At 56.7% G+C, this 25,501-nt stretch overlaps 1 protein-coding gene across 3 annotated transcripts in view; it reads left to right on the top strand.

The window, feature by feature from the left end:
- TNS1 (tensin 1) overlaps positions 1–25,501 on the top strand; it is a 157,218-nt gene that overhangs the window by 42,657 nt on the left and 89,060 nt on the right. For all 3 annotated transcript variants that reach the window (XM_056111616.1, XM_056111615.1, XM_056111617.1), the window contains 11 exons: positions 1,189–1,230; positions 2,300–2,350; positions 10,164–10,213; positions 12,597–12,768; positions 14,745–14,795; positions 15,936–16,058; positions 16,673–16,737; positions 18,980–19,063; positions 23,968–24,080; positions 25,044–25,104; positions 25,281–25,356. In XM_056111616.1, the coding sequence (XP_055967591.1) occupies positions 12,601–12,768; positions 14,745–14,795; positions 15,936–16,058; positions 16,673–16,737; positions 18,980–19,063; positions 23,968–24,080; positions 25,044–25,104; positions 25,281–25,356 (741 nt within the window). In that variant the 5' untranslated portion in view covers positions 1,189–1,230; positions 2,300–2,350; positions 10,164–10,213; positions 12,597–12,600. The remainder of the gene's footprint in view (positions 1–1,188; positions 1,231–2,299; positions 2,351–10,163; positions 10,214–12,596; positions 12,769–14,744; positions 14,796–15,935; positions 16,059–16,672; positions 16,738–18,979; positions 19,064–23,967; positions 24,081–25,043; positions 25,105–25,280; positions 25,357–25,501) is intronic.

Below are 25,501 nucleotides of genomic sequence, written 5' to 3'. Positions count from 1 at the left end.
CTGATGGGGGGCTAAGACCTGTTCTCATGATTATATTCGAACTCCCAGTCTCATCAGAGGCCCAGACTGCAAGGTCTGTGGAGTTAGAAGTAGCTAGGATATGCCAGGAAGACTTCCTGGAGGAGGAGAGGAGGTGAAAAATTCAGAAGCCCAGAGTCAGTAAGGACCCAGATGTGGGACTAAGCAAGAAGGTCTCGGGGGCCACTCCTAATGGAGCCAAGTCTGGGAGATCTTGACAGTCCCTTGGGAAAAGTCGGACTCTGCTGGCCTCTCCCCGGGGGCTGCTGTGATTTCTCATGCAGAGCTTGAAACCCAGATCCCCAGGACCCCGGGATGGGGCTCCTGTCCTGCTGTCCCCTTGGCCAGTGACAACTCACTGGACTTCTCCCTATCCCATCAGTGGGCTCAGTGATTATGCCAACACCTCCCTGCGAGGTGCTTGTGAATACACCAGAGTCCAGGTAGAAACGCCTTGGAGGGGGAGACTCTTCCTTGCTTCCTTTGCATTTTTGTTTTGTTTTGTTTTGCTTTTTGGGTCACACCCAGCGATGCTCAGAGGTTACTCCTAGCTCTGCACCCAGGAATTACTCCTGGGGGTGCTGGGGGAACCATATGGGATGCCAGGGATCGAACCCAGGTTGGCCACTCAGGCCCCTCCTTTGCTCTTTATTTTTTGGTGGTGATGGAGGACACAATTGTCTGTGTCCGAAACCAGGATATGAGTAGTCGAGCTGGATGATGCTAGCACCGTTAGAAGTGGCTTACAGGGACAGAGAGGGCTTACAGGGCTTACACAGTGTCTAGGGCCCTGGCCTCGCTCACTGCAGACTGGGTTCGATCCCCAGCACCTCCTATGCACCCCAAAGCCCCAGCAGGAGTGATCCTCGGGTGCCGAGAGAGCAGAAAAGCCTGAGCAGTGCTGGGCGTGGCCCCCAAGCCCAAACCCAAACCCAAACCCAAACCCAAACCCAAACCCAAACCAAACAAACCAAAAAGAGAGCTGGTTTTCATCTTCCACATTCTTCCTCTGAAGCTGGGAGCAGCCTGGGGCCCTGAGTACCGGGGTGGGTGGACGGACGGGGTGGGTGCTACTGATGGGATGTGGGGGCGTGTTCTTGCATCCCGGGGCCCCTCCGAGGCACGTGCCCCGCGGCTGACCCTCTTTCTCTCTTTCCTCCCTTCCCACAGCCCATCCGCACGGAGAACGCACCCAAGAATGTAGTGGACACGGTGAGCGGGGCCAGTGGGGCCAGCCGGGGCGTGGGGTGGGAAGCTGGAAAGAGGAAGGGGGGAATTTCGGAGGAGAGGGCAACAGATGGGTCTGGGGGAACCTCCTCCCCGGGGAGAGGATTTGGGGAACTTGCGGGGGAAGTGGTGGGGATGTGGGTGACGTGGGGAGCTGCGGAAGTGAGTGGCCAGCAAAGACCCAGGGCGGGTGGTCAACTGTTGCGGCTTCTTTATTAGCGCTGTAGAACATGAGCGAGAGGCCAGCACGGCCTCTTAGCGGCAATCTCTGGCTTAGCTGCGTCACCCCCAGGCTGCCGAGGGGCACCCACCTGCTCTGGGCTCTCCTCGCCACGGCCCAGGTGCGATAAGAGGGCTCGGAGGTGGAGGACCTGGGCATGAACCCCAACTTTTTCCGGCTTCTAAGAGTGTGCTGGAAGGCAAGAGACACTTCTGGCTGGGCCTCGATTCTGTTTTTCTTTTCTCTCTCTCTCTCTCTCTCTCTTTGTTTTTGTTTTTGTTTTTGCTTTTTGGGTCACACCTGGTGATGCTCAGGGGTTCCTCCTGGCTCTGCACTCAGGAATTACTCCTGGCAGTGCTCGGGGACCCTTATGGGATGCTGGGAATCGAACCCAGGTTGACCGTATGCAAGGCAAATGCCCTTCCCGCTGTGCTATGGCTCCAGCCCCAGATCTTCTTTTCTCTTTCTGGTTTTAGGATCCAGACCCCCGCTATACTGGGGGTGAGGGGGAGTGTTATTCCCGGCTCTGTGATCTGGGTTACTCCCGGCCGTGCTCAGGGGACCCTGTGGTGTTGGGGATCCCAGATGGGCCTCCTGCCTGCGAAGCTGGCGCTCGATCCGGGGAGCAGGCTGAGTGCCACGGCTGGGCTGTCTCGGCTTTCTTCCCTGCAAAAGAGGCATAACTCTCGTCATCTGAGACACGGGGGAAGGTTCGCTTTGCTCTGAGGAGGCCTGGGGTGGACACAGACTCAGACCTCGCCCAGGTCTCTGTGTCTAGCCCGGCAGAGCTCGAGGTCCGGGGCCTGCTCTGATGCGTTTGCTCTTTGTCTCCAGGGAGAAGGAGCCTTCGGGGCTGGACGGTCACGGAAAAGCCTGGAGGAAGAGGTGAGTGAGGAGGAAAAGGGAAGATGGGGAGAATGTGGTGAGCCCCAGGGCCCAGCAGAGCGGCCCAGTCTCAGGGCTGTCCTGGTGTGGGGCTGGAGGGGGTAGGGTGGCCCTGGTTGCCACCCGGGAGGACAGCTGGGTTCTCGTGCCTGCAGTGGTGGCATGATGTCCAGCCCCGCTTACTCACTCACCCCCTGGCCTCCAACTCAACCTGGGCCTACAGTGAAGTTGGCCCTTGCCATTTGGCTCTGATGTTGCTCGACTCCAGTGCTCCGAGGTGGGGGTGTAGCTGACCAGGGAAGGGCGAGAGTGTGGGCACAACTACAGCCAGAGGGATCAAGGACAGAGGGGAGAGGGGCCCCCGGGGGGTATCTGCCCAGGGGGACCCCCCGGGGGATCAGCCTGGGACACTTGCTAGTTCAACCTCTCGGGCCAGAAGCTTCTTTGAAGGAGGCAGAATTCTCCTGTGTGCTGGTGTTTGTGTGTGTTCAGGGGTTGGGGACCATTCAGAGGGGGTCTCTGGGAGCCAAGCTGGTCCCCACACCCTGGGTCAAAGGCCCTGCAAAACTGTGACTGTGTCTCTGCCTCTCTCCTCTCTCTCTCTTTTTGTCTCTGTCTCTGTCTGTGTCTGTCTCTCTCCCTCCCTCTCTCTCTCTGATAGCCTCTGTCTCTCCCTGTCTCTCTCTTTCCCTCTTTTTTGTGTCTCATCTCTGTCTCTCCTTTCCTCTCTCTGTCTCTGTTTCTCTATCTCTGTCCCTTTGGCTCTCTTTCTGTCTCTGTCTTTCTGTTTCCCTCTCTCCCTCACTCTCTCTATCTCTGTCTCTGTCTCTCTTCCCCTTCTCTCTGTTTCTTGTCTCTGTTTCTCTGTCTCTCTCTCTCTTTCCCTACCTCTCCCTCCCTCTCTCTTGTCTGTCTCTCTGTCTCCCCTTCCCTCTCCCTCCCTCTCTCTGTCTCTCTCTGTTTCTCTGTCTCTGTCTCTGTCTCTCTCCCCCCCCCCCCCCGCCCGCCCTCTCTCTGTGCCCCTCGGACGGCCTCTCCATCTGCACAGGGGCAGGGAGTGGTTTTGACGGTTGGGCAGGGGCGCGGGGAAGGGCTGAGGCCCTATCATCTGACAGCTGCCTGACCCGCCGGGAGGGCCCTGAGGGGGGCCCTGGGTGTGTGGGGCTGGGCGCTCTGCCGCAGACCGACCAGAACTCACCAGGGCAGCAGGGCCCTGCTGCCCAGGGATGCCCCCGGCACACAGGTTCCCCCGCGGGAGTGGCACCTGGCAGTCTCTCCCATGCTCAAGGTATGCATGGGTCCCTGGGGCTGCCCTGGGGAGGGCCCCTGGTCCCATCTCTGGGGTGTCGGGGGCCGAGTCACGGGGAGAAACGCACCTTGGCACCTTGCCCACCACGGAGGATGCGTGGATGCCAGGCGTAGTGAGGGTCACCGTTGGAAAAATGTTTCATTGAATTTTTTGGGGGGGGTGAGTGGGTTCAGCAGCCATACCTGGTGATGTCCAGGGGCTGCTCCTGGCTGTTGCATGCAGGGGGTGGCTCCCTTGGGGTGCGGGGACTTGGCTTAGGGTTAGCAACAACAAAGCAGGCACCCGGACCCCAACACTCCTCTCTCTGACCCTGGAATAGAAGTTTCTTTATGCTTCTGGGCACAGAACCTAGGAGCTCACACAAGTATGCATTTTATCACTAAAGCTCATCCCTGGCCCCTGCTTATTCTTGTAGTAGTATTATATATATTTTTTTTTTGGGGGGGAGGGTGCAATTTGGGCCACACTCAGCTGTGCTCAGGGATCACCCCTGGTAGGCTCAGGGGACCATGTGGGGGGTGCCAGGGATAGGACCTGAGTCAGCCATGCATAAGGCAAATGTCCAACCCGCTGTACTATTGCTCTGGCCTACAGTATTATAACTTATTTTATATATATATATATATATATATTTTTTTTTTTTGCATGGAAGTGTCTCTACATCCGGCTGTGCTCAGCGACTACTCCTGGCTCCTTGCTTGGGGGTTGATCCGAGCTGGGGGAGGGCAGGAAGCTTGTGGTGCAGGGATGGAACCCGAGCTTCCCGGAGAGGATGCATGGACCCCGGGCTGGAGGGTTCACACGGGCAGGAAGCCTAACATTTGCCTTATGTGTGTGTGTCTGGCCCTGGTTCTATTCCTGGCATCCTGTCTGGTCCCTGGAGCCCCTCCGGGAGTGGTCCTGGAGCAGAGACTTAGGAGGAAGCCCTGGGCACCACAGGGTAGGCCCCAGTCCCCCCCAAAAAACAAAAGAAGTAACTTGCACTGACCCTTTGAGCTCTCTCTCCAGACCTTACATTTCCTTTTTCTCACTGTTTTGTTTGACTAAGGCTGGGATCTGGGCTGGTTTTTTTTTTCTCCCATCACATCCCTTGTGGTGGATACTATGGCTCCATTTCATTGACGGACAAACAGAGGCCCCAGTGACCGGCGACCCTAAGCAGGGCTCCCTCATCCCTCCAGGGTGGCGGCTTAGGTCCATCCATGCACAGGGACCCCAGCCCTTGGCCTGAGGCCATACTGGGACACATGAACCCAGCCCTTTCACCCACAGTCTGGACACACACCACCACGCCTGTGCCGTGAATCCCAGCCTGACAGAATGACGGCAGTTGTCATCGGGGCCACACTGGACAGTGCTTGGGGCCCATAGCATGACAGCAGAATAGAGGTGGGATAGGAGGGAATCCAACTCAGGGCCTTGCACAAGCCAGGCACTGGGGTCCTATGATCCTTGAGCCACAGCCTTTGGCTTTGCAGAGAATATTTCCGGGGGACGCCTTGGTGCTGGGTGGGGAAGTTCCAGCGGTTTTTCTGGGGAGCAGCCTTTGCGTCTCTGCAGCATGTATCTCTGTGTGCTGGGGCCGTGGAGGCTGGAGTCTCGTCTGCTGTGGGGTGCCGGGACCAGATAGATGCATTTTGGTTTTACGGGCGAGGGAGCTACGCGGGGCAAGCCACCCGGTGCTGTGATAAGTGGCGGCTGCCAGGGAGACAGAAGGAACCCCCGGGTCAGGCTCCCAGATGCCTGTGCAAGGTGGGATGACCCCAGGGTCCATAAGTCTGCCGCCCGTGGGAGCAGGAGGCTCCGCCAGCCCTTTTCCCTGCCTCTGGCACGGGGCCCAGAGCTCGGGCAGGACCGGCGCGGCCAGCCGGCCCAGTGTGCTGTGTCGCACTTTGTTTTGGAAAAATCCAGGCTGGTGGGCAGGAAGGAGCGAGGAAGGGGTGTGGCCGGAGGGGCTGGTGTGTGTGTGTGTGTGTGTGTGTGTGTGTGTGTGTGTGTGTGTTGGGGGGGGGGGTCAGTGGGATGGATGGGGGTGGCCACAGGCCCACAGGAGTCCTAGGAATGGGGCTGGGCCCTGAGCCGATTGGTCACCGGACTCCGGCTGCCTGACCTGGAGCTGGCTTTGCTCGCAGACCCTCCTCCCTGCCCTGCGCCCTGGGGATCTGGGCTCAGGAAACGGCTTTTCTTTGGGTCCTGCGTCTCTTGGGTTGGGTCCACAGACCTCAAAGGCGAGCTGGCTCCTCTCGCCTGGTCCCCACCCGCGGGAAGAGGAAGGTGACTAAGGGAGTCGTGAGCGCGAGGGAGGGATGAGGCCCCCCTGGGCTGACCCGGCTCTGCAGCAGGAAGACTGAGGGTTAGCTACCAGGAGGAACTTCCCGAGAGCGAGGCGGAGAAGCGGGTGGAATTTCCTGTGGCCCTCCCAGCTGAGGAGAGGCCATGGGGATGCCCAGGGGAAGGTGGGGCTTTGGGTGCCCAGAGCGCTGCACCAGGATTCTCGCAGAGACTTCCTTCTGCAGAGGTCATTCACAGCCAAGGTGGCAGAGGGTCTGCAGAGCTGGCAAAGTTGAGAGTGGTACCACGGGCCAGGCGGTAGCTCGGTAGCAGGCCCCAGTGAGACCCCAGGTTAATCCTTGGTACAGCTAACAAGTAGCACGGTAGCACTGTAGCGTTGTCCTCCCGTTGTTCATCGATTTGCTCGATCAGGCACCAGTAACGTCTCCATTGTGAGACTTGTTGTTACTGTGTTTGGCATATCGAATACGCCACGGGGAGCTTGTCAGGCTCTGCTGTGCAGGCGGGATATTCTCGGTAGCTTGCCGGGCTCTCTGAGAGGGACAGAGGAATCAAACCTGGGTTGGCCACATGTAAGGCAAACGCCCTACCTGCTGTGCTCTTGCTCCAGCCTAAGAAAAAAAAAGAAATAAAAAGGAAGAAGAATGGATGAGAGGGGCTGGAGCAATAGCACAGCGGGCAGGGCATTTGCCTTGCACGCGGCCGACCCGGGTTCAAATCTCGAATCCCATATGGTCCCCTGAGCACCGCCAGGAGTAATTCCTGAGTGCAGAGCCAGGAGTAACCCCTGAGCATCTCTGGGTGTAACCCAAAAAGCAGGGAAGAAAAAAAAAGAACGAATGAGAGACACACAGAGGGTGAGTGATTCTGTTCTATTTTTGTGGTATTTGGGGGTCGCTCCTGGCAGTAGTCAGGGGCCAGTCCCCACTTGGTCAGTTGGCAAACAAAGCCCACAGTGCAGTCCTTTGCGCCCTCTGCCTGTCCCTGCGAGGCTCTGCTTTTAGGTAAAACCCCTGTGTCCATCTTTGTAGCACCTACTATGAGTTTCCCAGCAACCCTTGCGTGGAACAGGTAAATTAGAAGAAATTTCTCAGGCTCCACACTTGCCCTGTCTTACACATTGGACGGTGCGGCCATGGGGGCGTGTCTGTTTCTTCTAAATTGTTTCTGGGGTCAGAGCCCTCCACTCCTCAGGCCCTGGGCCCTGGGGTTCTCATCTTGCTGAATGGGAGAGCAGCATACCATGGTGGGGAGGGGGTACCCAGAGCCCTCCCCCCCATCCCCACGGACTCCTCCCCGCCTCTGTGATTCCTTGTCTCTGATCTCAAGCGTGGGGGTCCGCTGCTGAGTTTGCACCCTCGCCCCCCACCCAGCCATTTGCACTTGGCTCTCGGCCGCCTTCCGGTGGGTGTGTCCACCACGCTGGGTCGTGTCCCCCTATAAGTATCAGCCTCCTGCCAGCCGCTGTCACATGCCCCGAAACTCTGCAGAAAACAGGAAGCGTCATCAGTTAGAGGGCGGCCAGTGATTCATCAGGAGCTGACTGTCCAGCTGTCCGTCCCTGTCCGCCCCGCCCCCCCGCCCCGCACTCCCGCCCCATGGGGGTCACTGTCTGCAATGATTTCCTCCTTGGCTCCCCGCCCCCCACTCGGCCTGGCCCTGGCAGACCCTGGCGTTGGAGGTGGTAGAAGGGGAGGGGTGTGTGAGCAGAACAGGCTGGGACTTTGTCATGTCACCTCTCTAGAGGTGGCTTGGCCAGACTTGGCCAAGTTTTTATTTATCTTCTCGGGCTCTTTTGGGGTGGGGAGGCTGGGGAATGTGGAGTGTTGTAATGTTGGGGGTGGGGGTGGGGGGAAACAGGAACAGCACTCCCGCCCCACTCATCCTGCTCACCCCCACTACCTGGGGCAGCTGCAGGTTCCCTGGACACGCCCCCAACCTCACCCCAGTTCCCTTTCCAAGCCCTTTCTCTGTCCCCTGGTGTCTGTCTCCCTGCAGCTCCCCGGCTGGGACCCAAGGAGGGTTCTGACTGGGCTGTGGGCTCCTCTCTGGAAGCAGATGTGACCGAGTCCTTCGAAAGTGCTGGGGATGAGCTGCAGATGGAGCCCCGGGGGTTATTTATAGTGGGGGTGGGCTGGAGCCTGGAGCCGGGCAGGGGCTGGGGGCGGTCAGCCGCTCCTCATCAGAAGCGGAGCTGGCGCTGGATGAAGAAGTGCTGGGAGCAGTCTGGGAACCGCCTGGCAGGCTTGGGGCTTGCAAACAACAGCTCCCCTCCATGGCTACCTCCTGGCCCGCCCGCCCGCCCGCCACACCATCCCACCCCCCTCCATGCCTGACTCATGTAGACCCAAGACCTCAGGGCCAGGAGAGCGGTGGGGGGGGGGGCAGTGGGGGGACGGAGAATGTCGCCTCCCACAGCCCCACTTGGCAGCTGGGAGTTGAGTGTCAGCCCCGGCCTGCTGGGACGCGGGGCTCAGCCTAGCTGGGAGCGATGGGGCTGTAGCTCTTCGCGGCACAGCGGGGCCCAGAGATACGGGGATCCCTGTTCTTGGGGTCACTCCCACATCTGAAGCTGGAGCCTGCAGGGTGAGTCTGTGAGCCCCCGTTTCTCTCTCCTCTCCTCTGCACACTGTCAGTTCCGCTGGTCTCCTGAGAGATCAGCTTGGTGCTCAGGGAGGGTCAGGGAGGAGCGGGGGGTCCTGGCTTCTGAGAGGCACAGGGAGGCTGAGAGCAGTCTCGGGGGATGGGGGCGGAGGTCAGTGGGTTCTGGGAATCTACTCTGTTTGGGGGTGGAGGCATGGGAGTTGGACTACACTGGGGGATGCTCAGAAACTATGCCTGGCTGTGTGCTCAGGAGCGCCCCCTGGTGGTTATCAGGATCCCTGTGTCTCTGGTTCTGAGGCTCCAACTCTGTCAGGGGCCCGGCAAGGAAGCACCTTCACCTCTGTTGACCCCTGGCACTCATGAGAATCCAGAAGTTGGGGTCCTGACTTGGCCTTGTGTGTGTGGCTGAAATGATGGGGAGCAAGCTGGCGGACAGTGTGAGATGGAGCTTTCACCTTCTGGAGTGGTGAAGAGTTGAACCTCCAACTTGTGTTTTAGTTTAGTGTTTGTGTTTTTAGTTTAGTCTTGGGGCCACGGCCAGTGGCGCTCAGATCTGTACATGGGGGGGGGCGGACGGAACCTTAGGGGTTACTGAGGATAGAACCACACTCAGTTGTGTGCAGGGAGCAGTCTTCACCCTTGCCCTATCTCTCCACCCCACCCTTAAGCTTTTTTTTCCCCTAAATTAAATGTAATAAATGAATTTGCGGGGGCAGGGGGCGGGGCTCCCAAGCAGTATTGGGGGTCCACATACTCACCAAACTTGGCCGAATGGTTTAACCCTCTCATGAGCGATGTGGTATATTGTGGGGCCCCTGCGTGGCTGGGGGCCACCGAAGCTGCACCCATGGTTCCTCAGGACGCCATCCTGGAGCCAGGGATAAACCTGAGACCTCATGCATGAGAGGGATGTGCTCAGCCCCGGGCATCTGTCCTCGGGCACGCGTGTGCGCCTTCCATTCCTCATTTCTTTGCCTTTTGCAATATCCCGGGAGCTCAGTTGACAATCTCAGATGCTGGCCGGGCCTTTGCCATTGACAGCCCCTTGCACCCCACTCCTAATTCTGTCCTCTTAGCCCGGGAGAGGGATGTGGGCTTTTTTTTTTTCCTTTTTGGGTCATACCCATTGATGCTTAAGGATTACTTGTGGCTCTGCACTCAGGAATTACTCCTGGTGGTGCTTAGCGGACCATATGGGATGCTGGGGATCAAACCCGGGTTAGTCGTGTGTAACGCAAATGCCCTACCCGCTGTACTGTCACTCCAGCCCCAGGGATGTGGGCTTGAGGGAAGGGCGGACAGAGGAGGGTCTTCTCCCAGTTTCGGTGGGCATCTGGCCCCCTACTAGGGCAGGGGCCATTCATGTGAGCAGGGTCAAGGTCAAAGGCACTGAGCTTGGTCTGTGGTGGGCCGTTCTCAGCCCTTGGGTTCCCTTCCTGGCCCAGGGAGGGTTGCGCCTGTGTGCTTGCTTTGGGCTTCGGGCCGCTGCGTTGCTGGGGTGTTAGGGTGTCTGGGCTGGAATGTTGGCACAGGCAGGAGAATCTGTGTTTGCCCACGGCCTGGCTGTGCCCGCCTGCCTCCTCCCTCATGCTCTTCTCTCTTTCCCAGGGCTCCACGAAAGTCACCCCGAACATCCAGCCCCATCCCCAGCCCACCAGGTAGGTCTGGCCCACGGGGCCTGGGGTTGGGAGTGGGGGTTGCCTGTGAGGGGTCACTGGGTGTTGGCATCCTGTCTTTGGGGCCCCGAGAACGGGAGTCACCTTGGCGGGGTGGGTGGGGAGCAGATCGCAAGGTCAGAGCTAGGCCGAGGGAATGTAGAGAGAGATGCCATCTGGAAACAGCCTGTGTGGGGCTCCAGCTTCCAGCCAGGCTTGGAGTGCGGTTCTTCACGAGCTCGTCTGCTTAGTCTCTGATTTTCACTTGACAGATGGACAAGCCAAATCCTGGGGCCAGAGGCATAGCACAGTGAGGAGGGCAGTTGCCTGGCAAGTGACTGACCTATGTTCTATTCCCACCACCTCCTGTAGCCCCCCCCCCCCACCGAACCCCACCAGGAGTGATTCCTAAGTACAGAGCCAAAAGTAACCCCTGAGCAGCGCTAGGTGTGCCTCCCAAGCAAAATACAAAAAAAAAAAAAAAAAGACAACAAAAAAAGAGAAACCAAGTCTCAGAGAGCAGAGGTCAAAGGGTTCAAAGTCATGTGATCACCAAGAGGTCACACTGGGATATGCATTCAGGTTCGACTGGCTTCTGGGCTGGTGCAAACTCCAGCTTCTCCACATAGGAGATTTTTGTCTGTTTGTTTGTGTGGGTGGGCAGGGGGTGAGTTGTTTTTTTTTCTTTTTGGGTTACACCCGGCAATGCTCAAGGATTACTCCTGTTTCTGCACTCAGGAATCACTCCTGGCGGTGCTCGGGGGACCACATGGGGTGCTGGGAATCGAACCTGGGTCGGCTGCGTGCAAACGCCCTACCCGCTGTGTAATCGCTCCAGCCCCGAAGAGTTTTTCTTTACCGGATGGAAAGTTCTCTCTGTCTGGGTGGATGGGGCAGAAAGGGGGTACCCAGGGGACCCGGACCTTGTTCATCCAGTCTCTCCTTTCAGTGTCAGGGCCTTCTGCTGCAGCCCTTCTGCCCAGCACCCTGGGGTGTCTAGAGATGAATGAGAACAGAACCTCAGTGCGTGGGGGCTGGGGGCTGGACCCTTCTTCAGGGCAGTGGTTCTCAAGGGGCAGTTCATGTCTGCAGAAATTTCCTGCCCATCATTTCAGTGGCAGTGGTGTCAGCCACTGGTCTGCAGACCCATGTCTAATGGCAGGTGTCACAGGTTGAAAGTGATTGAGTCGCTCCCTCATTCCCCTGCCTTGGGGACGCCCTGTAGGGCAGACTGCCACACCGAGTCTTTCCAGGCGGTGGTGCTATTCTGCCTTCACATCCTTCCTGGGTAGCAGATTGAAGATTCTGGCCAGGGGGGTGGGGTGGGGGGAGGGGAGGGGCTGCAGAGGGTGGGCCCCATCTGACTCAGCCTGTCAGCCCCACCCCGACCCCCACAGACCCCCACATCCCATCTCTTCTTACCCCAGCCCCCCACTCTTGGCTCCTAGCTTGCAGATTTCTGTGATACTCCACTGCATTTTCAAGATGAGTAGGGGATTTGGAGGGGCCCAGCTTGGGGGTCCTAGGGAACTGTCCTCCCGTAGTGATGCCCTGAGGTTGGAGCCTGAGGGACCATTCCCACGGGTAGAGGCAGATGGTGCAGGGATGTCTGTGAACATCCCTCTGCAGCAAACACACTTGGTGTCCCGGGGCTCAGGGAGGCTGAGAAGCAGCCGTGGTGGAAGGCGGGAGAGCCAGGGAGCAGAAGGCAGAAGCTGGCCTGCTCTGGAGCCTGCCTGGAATGCGCGCTGGGGTTGGGTCTGGCTTACCTGGAGTCCAGGTGCGAGTGTGTCACCTGAGCTGCCCCTTCCCCAGGCCTCTTCCTGTGCACTGCCCAGGTTGGGAGCTCCAGGGAGAGGTGCAGGAGGAGAGTGCTCGGGTCTGGCTCTTCTTCCTCTAGCTGGGACCTTTGGGTGAGGGACTGGGGAGCTCCATCTCCCCTTTATCTAGCCAGGACCCACTGGGGACTTGAGGGGCAGGGGGCAAGGGGCAGTTCCTGCCAGACTGGGCAGCTGTGGTGGGTCACACTCGACCTCTGGGCTCTTGGCTGCTTCTAGCCCTGGTCAAGCCCTGACGCTAGTATCTGGGACCAAGGGTGGAGGAGGCAGAGCCAGCAGGAGGGATGGGTCCTAGTATGGGCTCCTGGACAGTCAGGTTCTGAAATGCCCTAAGTCCTTGCTGGCACAGTCTGCCTAGCTTCATCCTTCCCGGCACTCTTAGCCCTGATGTTCAGCAGGGGAAGCCCATGGCGTAGAGTCCAGCTGCTTCCGTGCTCTGGAGTTGAGTCTGGGGGCCATGCATGGTGTGTTGGGGTACAGTGGGGTGCGCCTTGCCCTAGGGTCTGGATTCTGATGGGGAATCCCTCTCCCACCTCCTGTCTTTCCAGAAACATGAGTGTGAGCCGGGCCTCTGAGGACAGCTGTGAGCTGGACCTGGTGTATGTCACCGAGCGGATCATCGCCGTGTCCTTCCCCAGCACCACCAACGAGGAGAACTTCCGGAGCAACCTCCGTGAGGTGGCGCAGATGCTCAAGTCCAAACATGGAGGCAACTATCTGGTGAGTTCCATGTGGTCCCCTGCCATAGCAGGTCCCTGCCCTGCTCCCTTCCACCTGTACTTGGCCCCAGGCACTTGTCTTTTTAAAAAAATAATTGCTTATTAATTTTTCTTAATTGAGTGGTGAGATAAATGGTTACAAAGTTGCACATAGTTGTATTTCTGTCATACAATGCTCTGAGTTACAAAGTTGCTCATGGTTACCCAACCATGGGTAACATACATCTATCATACAGTGCTCCAACACTTGGGCACTTGTCTTTAACCTGCCTGTACTTAAGCACACGGGTGTGTGCGCATGCACATGTGTGTTTGTGTGCATATGCACGCCTGTGGTGGTATGCAGACATGCACCTGTACACTCATACTGGTGTGTGTGTGTGTGTGTGTGTTGCTTGCACATGCCTGCTGGGGCGTGCATGTGTGTACACATATGCCTGCCCATAGTGGAGCGTGCACACACATAGTGCTGTATGCACATGATTCACATGTGCATTTGTATGCTGGCATGTGTGTGCGTGTACATGCCCATATTGGTGCATGTATGTGGAGATTGAGGCGTGCACATAGGTGCACAGACACCATGTATACTGCACGTACAGATTGTTGTGTGAATGTGGGCGGGGTACTCCTGCGTGTGAGTATTGGGGTGTGTGAACATGCGTGTGCACATATACTGGTGTGTGTCTGTGCATACATGTGTATGTTGGGGTGTGTACGTGTGCATGTTGTACCCACGTGTGCATAGGGCCATGCGCAGGCCTGTGAGGTATAAGATTGTGTGGATGCGCGCATGTGCTTGTCTTGTGCTGGTGTGTGCAAGTATGCATGGGCCCGTGGGAACGCGTGTATATGTGCATATGAGTGTGTGTGTATGTGTGTGCAGAATCTGAGTGGGTGTGGAGTTTTGGGGGACTCTCTGGGGCCTCCCTGTCCACCATGGGGGGCCTGGGTAAGGGCCTGGCTTCATTCCATTTCGTTTCTTTGTCAGTAGTGCCAGGGGCCAAAGCCAGTTCCTCTGTCTGCTCGGCGCACACTTGGCCACTGAGTGCGTGACCTGAAGGCTCTGGGTGCTATCCTGGCTGCTCCTCTCAATCCTGACCCCTTGGACTCTCTGATCACCCCCTTGTTCCCTTCCCTGCAGTGGGTGTCAGGAGCACGCCTGCACAGTGGCAGATGAGCCAACTAAGCCACACCTCAGAGGTGCCTCTGTTAGTTTGATTTTCTTGGTTTGGGGGCTATACCATGCAGTGCTTGGGGCTCGTTTCTGGCTCTGTGCTCAGGGATCACTCCTGGAGTTACCTGAGGACACCCTTTCTGGTGCCAGACATGCAACTTGGGGTCAGCCTTACGCAAGCCAGCCCTTCAATTCCTGGCCTGTCACTCCAGCCTGCTGGCTGTCAGCTCTGAAGGCCGGTGGAGGATTGTCCAGTTGCTGTAGGTGTGGCTAACTTAATGAAGCCTGTTTCTGGGCTCAACAGTGGAACGGGACCCTCTGAGATGCCTCCTGCTCTCAGGAGCTCAGAATCTGGGGGTCTCTGCCTGAAGCCCCTTGCACTGTCCTGACCCTGGGGGAGTCCAGGGCCAGCTGAGTGATACAGAGAGTGGCAGTGACCTCAGGAAGCAGTGGGGGGCATCTGCTGGAGGTGGGTGCACAGGCTGAGAGAGGCCTGCTTGGGGGTTGGGAGGGAGACATCTCTCTGGGGACAGAGGGGCACCTAGCTCAGAGCAGCTGCGTCTTTATGGGCCAAGGGTCTCAACCCACATCCATGTGGGATGATACCCTCCTGGGGCCGGGGGTGGGTGGGTACGGGATTGCACATGGAACCTGAGACAGCTCCCCTCCCCCTTCTCACCGTTCGTTCTAGAACTTTCCCCAGAGCGACGTGTCAGCTGCTCTCTGTCCTGCTCTGGGGGAGTCTAGAGGCCCAGGATGTGAAGGGCTGCTCCCCGACAGTCTCTTCTCTTTCCTCCTAGCTTTTCAACCTCTCCGAGCGCAGAGCTGATGTCACGAAGCTGCACGCCAAGGTGAGCGCCTGGCCCTCAGGGGTGGGGCTTTGGAGGGGGGGAGGAAGAGAAGGGCTCACTGTCCCCATGCACCCCACATTTGACTTTTGGGAGGAAGTGCTGGGGCAATTTGAAATGTCAACTCAAACATCTCCAGGCCCATGATTCCTGAGTACAGAGCCAGGGGTTAGTCCTGAGAGCCGGGTGCAGCCCCCAAATACCTCCTACTAACAAAAGTTCTCCGGGCTGCCTTGTTTTTAGACAATGGACAACAGAGCAATGTGTGTGTCAGGGGGATAGTTGCTCAAACCTCCTGTGGATTCCTGCAACCACAGCTAGTCTTGGGTCTTGTGTTCTTTCTGTGCATGTAGACTTATGACAAAAGTTTGATTTGTGGATGAGACACTTGTTGAAACTAAGCCACAGCTCGTGAGCCACTAAAAAAATCACACAGTGTCACACAGTGCATGGTACTTGGAGATATCCAGGGAACAGAGTTTCTCTGTGGCTTTAAAGCTGCGAGTTTAGGGGATAGAGCTATAGCACAGTGGGGAGGGTGCTTGCCTTGCCTTTGACTAATTGAACCAGGGCTTGAACCTGGACTCAATCGCTGGTTCCCCTTATGGTTGCCCAAGCCCACCAGGAGTGATTCCCGACTGTAGAACCAGGAGTAAGCCCCGAGCATTGCCAGGTGGGACTCTCAGACAAAAAAAAAAAAAATAGAAATAAAATAAAAATGAAGTTCTGAGTTTAGAAACGGTTCCGGGAGCCAGAAGCTGGGCTTCAGCTGGGCCCCGTCTCTCCGGCTCCTCAAGCTGGCCAGAAAAATCACTAGTCAGCATGTCCAGGGTCGGGAGAGTGAACGAGAATGCCAGGAATGGGCCTTTCTCTCTGCTTTCCTGCAATCTGAGACGGGCGGCAGCACTGTCTGGGGGAGCAGGGGCCCCAGTACGATGTGAGGTCAACGCTGTGTGGACAGGACCTTGGGGGTTAACACACAGAGAGGACGCGAAAGCCATAGGGGGGCTCTGGACGAGGCTGGCATGGGTCTCTGGTCTCAGCCAGCCTGTTCGCGAGGCCCCGTGGGGGCCCACGGGTGCTGCTGCCCCCTGCCCACACTCAGCGATGCTTCCACTTCACCCATGCCTGGCTTGGCCATAGGTCCTGGAGTTTGGCTGGCCCGACCTCCACACCCCAGCCCTGGAGAAGATCTGCAGCGTCTGCAAGGCCATGGACACCTGGCTCAATGCTGACCCCCACAACGTCGTGGTCCTGCACAACAAGGTCAGAGAGGGACCCTGGGTCATCACGTGCACATGTGCGTGCACACATGTGGCCTTGCACGTACATCCATGTGTCTCATACACGTATGCCATGCACACGACTGAGTGCCCATGCCTGCCTGTGTGTACATGCAGGGAATGTGTAAAACTTGTGTACATACCCACCGTGCACACATGTGCGTGTGATCTCGTGTGCATATGCGCGCAGGTGCACACTCACGGGGAGGGCACACCTGTGCGTGTGCACATTTGCACACACGTGGCACGTCCTGGGTACAGCTGTAACTGTGTGCTCGTGTGCCTGTGCATGCCTGACATGTGTGCATCTGAGCATGTACAGCACAATGAGGACGTGTATGCACTTGTGAACACAGGTGCGTGTGTCAGGCAGCGTGTGTATGTATGTATGTATGTGAGCCCAGCCTGCCTAGACTCAGCGTGCATGCGTGCTCTGTTTCTCTTCCCCAGGCAGCTTGTGGCACTTTCCGGGGCTTCTCTCCTGGGACTCAACCCTGCTCCCCCTCCTTCATCCTTCCCCCCTTTCTCCCAGACTTGCTGGGATCTGCTGTTTTCCTGCACAGAAATAATCGGCTCTGTGCTCTGGCGCTCTTTCAGGGAAACCGAGGCAGGATCGGTGTCGTCATTGCCGCCTACATGCACTACAGCAACATTTCAGCCAGGTAGGAGCCCCCTGGCCCGGCATTGCTGGCTACGGATGCCCCCTTCTGTCTGCCCACTGGCCTCGCCCCTCTCTGAGGTGGGAGGAAAGAGACAGGCAGGAGAAGGTCTGAGACTGAGAATAGGGACTCACAGTCTGGGGGTGGGGGGAAGAGAGCCCCCGCCCTCAAGCCTGGAGTTGGGGTGCAGGCTCTGTCAAGGGTCCCCCAACCCCCATCCAACAAGCTTCCTGGGACACTGCCTTGTCCTGCTGATTTCTCTTTCCCTGGGTGAATCGGGAAAGAATCGGAAAGAGCTGGGTCTGGCAGAACCTTCTAGAAGCTCCCCCTCCTCCGCTGCCTGCCTGTGGCCAGCCAGCTGGGCTCTCTTCCTCCTGGAAACAAGAGTGGGAAGCTACCATGGAGGTTCCCCTTCCGTGTTTCTGCAGAGAGATGGGGATTCATCCCCTCGCAGCCACGCCCCCAGCTCCGTGCCTGGCCCTGGGCTCAGCCCAGGGAATGCACAAACCCTGGTGAATACTAGCAAATAAAATCACTCATGTGCAAAGCAGGTGACAAGCCCCCTGACAGAGCAGAGGGAGGGGCGGGCGTGCGGTCAAGAGGACACGGGCCAGACCTGTCGGTGCTCAGCGCTGAGTCCTCCTGGCTCAGTACTCAGGGATCATTCCTGTTGGGGCTCCCGTCTGCGGTGCCAGGGCTTGAACTGGGGCTGTGTGCCAGGCAAGCCCCTCACCCTGTGCTGTCTCTGCCCCTCCAGAGGGGACTCCCTAAGATGCTGGTATTCGAGCAGAGAACAGAGTAAGGGGAGGAGAGATGGGTTGACATCAAGTCTCAGGGACTGGGGGGGGGGGGCTTTGGATGGGGAGAAGATACGAGAGGCTGTTTGGGGCTGAGGAGTGAGCACTGGAGGGAGCGAAGGAGGGAAGAATGGAGGTGTAGAGGGAAGGGGGGCAGAGTCCCCTGGCTGGAGGGATGTAGTGGCCATGGGGGATTTAAAAAATTTTTTTAAAATTTTTTTTTATTTTATGAGGTAGTTTACAATATTTGGCCCTCCCGTTGATCGTCGATTTGCTCGAGCGGGCCCAGTAACGTCTCCATTGGAGACTTTGTTGTTACTGTGTCTGGCATATCGAATACTCTCGGTAGCTTGCCGGGCTCTCCGAGAGGGGCGGAGGAATCGAACTCAGGTCGGCCATGTTGGCCGCTTGTAAGGCGAACGCCCTACCCGCTGTGCTATCGCTCCAGCCCACAATATTTGATTACATTTAATATTCAAACACCAATCCCACCACCATTATACCTTCTCTGGGGGATTCTTGTTGGCCTTGATAAGATGTTGGGGTTATCAAAAGGAGAGAGAGAGAGCAAAAGGGAATGCCCTGCTACAGAGGCAGGGTGGGGTGGGGGGCTGGGGGGTGGGAGGGGTACTGGGATCCGTGGTGGTGGAAAATGGGCACTGGTGGAGGGATGGGTACTCGATCATTGTATAATTGAAACCCAAGCACAAAACTTTGTAAGTCTACAACTGTACCTCATAGTGTCTCACTAATAAAAATTTTAAAAAATCTCAGCAACATTAAAAAAAAAGATGTTGGGGTTATTCTGAGAGTGAGGGGTGCTCCCTGCGGCCTCTGGGTTTTGCAGAATCCCTTCACATGTTTTTTAAGGATGGGTAGAATGTTATGGGAGGGTGGCTAGCAGGTGGATGGTTTTAAAACTTCCAGAGGGGCTGGAGCGATAGCACAGAGGGGAGGGGGGCATTTGCCTTACATGCGGCCAACCCAGACTCAATCCCTGACACCCCGTTAGCCCCACCAGGAGTGATCCCTGAGTGCAGAGCCAGGAGTAAGCCCTGAGCTCAGCCATGTATGACCCCCCTGCCCCCAAACCAAAACTAAGCAAAAAAAACCTTGCAGGAAGCCAGCCCAGCCTTACCTGTGCTCAATGGGGGAGCACTTCCGGTGCTCTGTGCCCACGTGCTGAGACTCAGGTGCTGGCTCCCTGGGTGGTCCTACCTAGCTGGGGGAGGAGGGTGCAATTGTCCCCCTCATTGAGTAGGGACGGAAAGGCTGGGTCAGAATGGCTCAGTCCCTGTCCCCCCTACACAGGCTGAGAAGTGAAACCATGGTCTAGGGCCCTGCAGCCATCAGTGGAGGGAGACACTGGACTCTTCCCAGGCCAGGGTGTTGGGAGCAGGGGTGAGGCGGTGGGGGGCGGGGCTCCCCTTACCTCATCTCTCCCACAGCGCCGACCAGGCCCTGGACCGATTCGCCATGAAGCGCTTCTATGAAGATAAGATTGTGCCCATCGGCCAGCCATCCCAGAGGAGGTGGGTGTCTGGAAAGGGTGTGCCTGGACCGTGCATGCTCCATTGAGGTGGGCTAGAGGCCGGGGGGCACTCCAGGAATGTGCACTCAGCATGCGTGGTCAGCTGCTGGCCAGGAGCAGGGTGAGCTTCGGGAGATCCAGGGAAACCCGGTGGGGCTGTGTGCCTGAAGGGGCTGGGGGTGTCCATGACTGTGCTCTTAACTTAGAGTTAAGTATTATAGCACTTGGCCTGGCCCATTTTGATGCCAGGGTAGCTCACAGCTTGCCCTGGGTCCATCCAGTCCCTCGCTGGGACCCTGCTCTTGGAATGCTAGGAACTAAGGGTGACTGAGGCTTAAGTCAAGTAAATATGGATGCACAGGAGTAAATATTATTTTGGAGTCAATGAACTCAATGTTAATTAATGTTACTTAGTGTAGCATCAACTGTCTTCCTTTGTCTACACAAAAAGGACATTGCTGAATAAACCGGGCAAATGACATAAAGGAAAGAGAAAAGCAATATAGGGCTATTAGTGCCTGATGGAATTGGGTGTGCCTCAGTTGCACTGTTGTGGGAGTGGCTCAGTAAACCTCAAGCTCCCTGTGGGAGCAGCAAGGAAAATCCAATATTATTCAGCAGGGGGATCCTGATCATTGGCTCCTGAGGCTGGGGCCTCTGTGAGTGCAAGAAGGCAGGGGGGTCTCGGCCCTGCAGTCAGCCTGGACCTGCAGGGGGTGCCCATCACTGTGGTGGGCACTGCGCTTGCCTGCCAAGGCCCTAGAAGGTCACCTCCTGCCAGGGGAGCTTAAAAGACTGGTTCCACCCCCACCCCCCACGTGCAACAGAGCCTTCCATGGCCCAGGTTGGGGGAAGGACGGGATTTATTCATTCCATTAGAACATTTTACACATCACACTTCATTTGAGTATTTATTGGCATCTTTTGAAACCAGACAAAACAGTTTGCACATCATCTTCAGCTTATTAAAAAAATTCTATGTTTTGGAGCATCCTGCAGTGCTAGGGATTGGACCGGGGTTGGGGGGTGGGGAGTCACTCTTGGTGGTGCTCAGAAGAGCACTGGTGCTGGGAAGTAAACTCAGGCCTCCTGCATGCACAGCAGAACCCTTGGCTCTATTTTATTTATTTAAGGTAGTTCACAATATTTGATTACATTTAGTATTCAACACCAATTCCACCACCTTTACACCTTCCTACCACCATATCTGGGATTTTCCATCCCAAGCCCCAATTCCTGTCCCAAAGCAGAACCAAAATAATATATTTTATATTGTTTGTTATGAAAAACCACCGAAAATGCTACCAAAAAGTATCCTTAGAGGAAAGAGTGTGAAGATTGTTCTATTTTGGTGGGGGCCAGTAAGACCCTCTATAAGAGATCACTGACATGTTGTTAAAGGTTGAACCTTGTGAACTTTCATATGTATATCTGTAAATATATATATATATATATATATATATATATTTCCCTCTGTGATTGGTTGCCTACTATTTGAACCCCATCAAATGTGATGTGGTACTCTTGGAGAATGGGTCGGTTGTGTCTTATGATGTGTTGTGTGGGTGAAAATGGTTCAGGAATAGTTCACTTGTGTGTGAGGGTCGGCCAGAGAGTGTAGGGAGCAGCCTTGAGCGTGGCAGTGGTTGGGTTGTGGAGGTCAGCTGCCGGGACTTGGATCCCTTGGGGGTGGGGAGGGGTCTCACCTGTCCCCCTCTGGGGTGCCCCGAGTGAAACAGCCTGGCGTGGAGTCTGGTGAACCCTTGGCTCTTAACGAGCTGATATTCCATTGTGAAAGGCGGACTGTAAGCATGTGGTTGTGTGAGTGAGACTGTATCTGGAAGATCTGAGTGCTGAGGCAAGGAGGGAGGAGAGAGCGGGGCTATTTGGATGAGGCTGGTCAGGGAAGGCTTCCTGGGGAAGGTGAATTTGAGCACATGCTGACAATAATGGGCAGTCACATGATAATCTAGGAGTCTCCTTCATACAGAGGAAGTGCCTGTCCCCTCTAGGAAGGGGGGCCTGAACTGGCCAAGGTCTGCAGGGAGCATGGCGGAGCTAGACTAGACCCGGAAGCAGTATGCCATGGGCCCAGGGAGTGCTTCCAGGTCATGCCAGCCATCATCCTGCAAGCTGCCTTTGGGTTCTGCACGGCAGGTAAATGTAGTTTAGTGAGGTCTGATCTGTTTGAGGACAGCAGAGGCAGAACCGGGGCCTAGTCGGGGATTGGGGAGGTTGTGCTGAGTGGGGGAAATCCCCCAAAAGGGTGGGAATCCAGCCCCAGGGCAGGACTCAGCCCCCAGTGCTCCTCACCTGCCCCTCCCATCCCCGATGAGCTCCCCTGGGGTGATGGGGCTAAATTTCCCGGGGACTTTGGAACCTCTTGGAAGCAGGACCTCCATCTCTAGGTCTTGGCGCTTTTCCACTTCTCCACACTGGGAATCCTCAACTCACACCCCGGCACTCCCATCTTGCCTTGCTGGAAGGGGGCTGTGCTTGTTTAGGGCTGTTTCTGCCTCTTTGGCAAGAGACGAGAATGGGTCCTTTGTGCCTAAAATATGACACATGTCAACTGGGGCAGTGCTGAGAAGAAATGCAGTGTCTCGGCTGGAAGATGATAGTTCCCTGGGTATGGCTCTCGCCTGGCACACAGTTGGCCCCAGCTGGAGCCTCAGCACTGCCTGGGGTTACTCCCAAGCACAGCTCCAGGAATATTCCAGAGTGATGCTGTGTGTGTACACTACCTCCCCAAGCCCCCCTTGTCTCAAGAAATGGGGAGTGGGGTTGGAGCGATAGCTCAGTGGGTAGGGCATTTGCCTTGCATGTCGCCGACCCCAGATTCAGTCCCCAGCATCCCATCTGGCCCCCTGAGTACTGCCAGGGGTAATTCCTGAGTGTATGAGCCAGGAGTAACCCCTGTGCATTGCCGGGTGTGACCCAAAAAGCAAAAAAAAAAATATGCGGTGTTTCTACATGCAGGAAAACCTGGTCCCAACCCCCGACATAGCAGCTGAGAGTCACCGAGCATCTTTGCAGGGAAGAAGGCTTAAGCAGAGAGAACTCTGCTTAAGTACCGACTTCTCAGATGCTGGCTCACCATACAGGGCGGGTGAGCTCATCTGCAGGCATCCCCTGGACCATGAAGGAGAAGGGACACACACAGAAGAGCGTGGTTTTACGGTGGCACCACGTGACTTGGAAAGCAAGCAGCAGGGACTCATCTCGTAGCTGAAAAAAAAAACGGGGCTCAGTGTCATTGTTCAGAAAGGAGGTGATGGGGGGGAAGTTCCCCTTGCTCTGTGTGCGCACGCAGCTGCCTCTTAGAGTGTGTGTGTGGGGGCGGTGATTGGGGGGGGGGTGTCTCCCTTGCTCTGTGTGCACATGCAGTTGCCTCTTCAAGTGTGTATGTGTGTGTGTGTGTGTGTGGTGATTTGGGGGGTTCCCCTTGCTCTGTGTGCACACGAGTGTGTGTGTGTGTGTGTGTGTGTTTATATGATCTGTCTGCTGTCCCCGGTCCTGTTGGCACCCACATCTGCTTCTGGTGGCGGTGGAGAGGTGGGGGCGGGGGTAGCCGTGTGGGTCGGTGCCCAAATGTGAAAGTGTAACTGCTGAGCTTCTAGGGCATTTGTCTCCCTGTCCCTGCCTTCAGGGCAGAGCAGAGGGTGGAGAGGCCCCCCCCCCCACCAAGGCAGGACTTTGCCTGCAGCTCCCCCACCCCATTCATTGTTACTCCACCCCTCGGCCCATTGTCCCCCAGCACACGGACACATCCTGTTGGCACGATCCCCAGCTCTGATAGGAACCGCCATTCCGGGTTTCCGGTTTGAGTAATGGGGGGGAGCAGCGGCCTGAATAGGAGCGGGTGCTGCCCATCAGATTATCTTGCTTGGGCTGTACAAGGTGGCTCCACCCTGGCTCAGGGACAGAGACCCATAGGCCTGGAGGTGGGCCAAGGCGCCCAGAGACAGAAGGGGCCCATTGTCACGACCTTGTGGGTGCTGGCCCCGCCCACCTTCAGAAGCCCCATTGGCCTCCACTATCTCAGGATGCGTGCTGATGGGCTCAGTGGACCCAGGCTGGCTTCCCTGGCCAATCAGAAGAGGAGGAAATGGCAACAGGCTCAGCCAGAAGACTGACCTGTCCTCCTACGGAAGTGCCCAAATTCAGAATCCTTTTCTCTCTGCCCCCGTTTCCGCCTGGGTCATTCTAGCTGTGTGTGTGCGCACACGAGTCTGACTCTCCTCTCTTCCTCAAGAAGGAGGGGAGATGACTAACTCGCATCCTTCCAACAAGATCTTTCTTAAAAGAACCGGGGCCTGGGGTGGGGGGGTTGGTGTTCCCCTAGAGACAGGTGTTGGAAGCAGGTCAAGTGAAATGGGTTGTGCCTTTCAGAGTGATGCAAAACATAAGCGAAGGGCGTTAAAGGATTTAACTTAGTGCTGGACTTGGGTTGGTGGGTCTGTGGGGACAGAATCAGGGCTGTGGTTTGGTGTGAGCACTGGGGGTGTCGAGACCATCACAGCTCTCACATGGATGATCAGCCTGCTTGCAGTGTGGTGTGCAGGAAGGAGCAGTTTGTTAGGGATATGTGCGGTGGTGCTTGTAGAGGGGAGGCAGATTTTGGTCCAGCCTGAGATTCCTGGGGCTGGGAGAGAAGCAGGAAAGAAACACTTGAGTTGACCACCAGGGGGTGCCAGAGAACCCTAAATGGGAAGTTGGGTACCAGGAGCTAGGGAGGGGGCATTGATGGAGCTTGACCAGAGACTGTAGATGCCAGGAAGCCTAGGGGTTGGGGATGGGGCGGGGTGGGGGGAGGGCTAGGCCAGGTGACACAGGGAATGAGGATGTATCTGCTCCAGTCCCGCCTCCCGGGCTGAAGCTGATCCCACCCCTCCATTGCTCCAGGTACGTGCATTACTTCAGCGGTTTGCTCTCTGGCTCCATCAAAATGAACAACAAGCCCTTGTTCCTACACCACGTCATCATGCACGGCATCCCCAACTTCGAGTCTAAAGGAGGTACCTTTCTGAGTCTCTGGCTCCCTTCCTCTGCCCGTCCATCCATCCATCTCTCTCTCTTTCTCTCTCTCTCCCTGCCCCACCCTTTCTCTCCTGTTCCTTCTCTTTGTTGTTTTTGTCCTCTCTGTGATGTCTGGGTATGTCCTCTTGATTGCTGTGCTCTGGAGATGACACACTTGCCATAGCACCTGGGGTCTGGGGTCCTCATGTCCATGATGAGAATGTGGCAGACACAGGGGTTGAGGGGGTGGGGGAAAACTCATGGCCTCTCCCACTGAGCCACATTCCTGCCACCCATCTCCTCTTAAGAAGCATCCTGGGGGCTGGATTGATAGCACAGTGGGTAGGGTGTTCGCCTTGCACGTGGCCGACTGGATTCGATTCCCAGCATCCCATATTGTCCCCTGAGCACTGCCAGGAGTAATTCCTGAGTGCATGAGCCAGGAGTAACCCCGGTGCATTGCCGGTTGTGACCCAAAAAGCAAAAAAAAAAAAAAAAAGAAGCATCTGGGAGGGTGGGAGGGACAAAGGCTTTGACCCCTGGTCACAGTATGGCTCCCCCAGCACTGCTCTGAGGGACATGGAGGGGACCCATAATACCAACCACGGCTGGAGGTGGCAACCGCAAGAACAAACAGAGTCAGATGGTCAGTTGTGGGCAAGTTCCAGGATTGGGGTCTTCACTGAGCCATTTCTTCTTTCTCCAAGCCCAGCCTGTTCTTTGCAAAGTTGGTTTGAACCTGGCTTAGCAGGTGGGATGCGGCCCTGGCCTTGTAAGGAAATCCGGACCATTCAGGTGGAAAGTTGGCAGGATGCTTCCACTTTCCCGTTCCTTTTTCATCTTCCTCTTTTCACCCCTTCCCCTTCCCACCTTTCTCCCCTCTTTCCTTCCCTCTTTCTTCCCCTTCCCTCTTTCCCTCTTCATTTTTGAGGTCTTAGCCAATACCCCTCCCTCCCTTCCAGGTTGCCGGCCCTTTCTCCGCATCTACCAGGCCATGCAACCTGTTTACACGTCTGGCATCTAGTAGGTACCCCGTGGGGATGGGAGGTCTGGAGGTCAAGCCCCGAGGTGTGGGCCAGGGCACAAGGAGGGAAGGAGTGGGCGCCTTGGTTTAGTAGCTCTTGGACCAAGGGGCAGGGCAGGGAGAAAGCGGCCGGCCCCCTCAACCTCCCTCTCTCCCTCTGCCCACGTGCCTGCAGCAACGTCCAGGGGGACAGCCAGACCAGCATCTGCATCACCATCGAGCCCGGGCTGCTCCTGAAGGGTGACATCCTGGTAAGTGCCCGGGCCCTGGAGCTCTGTCTCACTTCCTCACTCCTTCTCTCTTCCAACTTCCCTCCTGCCTCCCCTGTGCTGAGGGAGGGGTGGGGTTGGAGCTCTCAGGCCCCTGCACAGCTCAGCTTTCACCCCCTTGGCCCAG

Source organism: Sorex fumeus, unplaced genomic scaffold (assembly GCF_029834395.1).
Source record: "Sorex fumeus unplaced genomic scaffold, SorFum_2.1 ptg000014l, whole genome shotgun sequence".
Taxonomy (NCBI): Eukaryota; Metazoa; Chordata; class Mammalia; order Eulipotyphla; family Soricidae; genus Sorex; species Sorex fumeus.
This window is presented reverse-complemented; position numbering and strand designations above follow the sequence as displayed.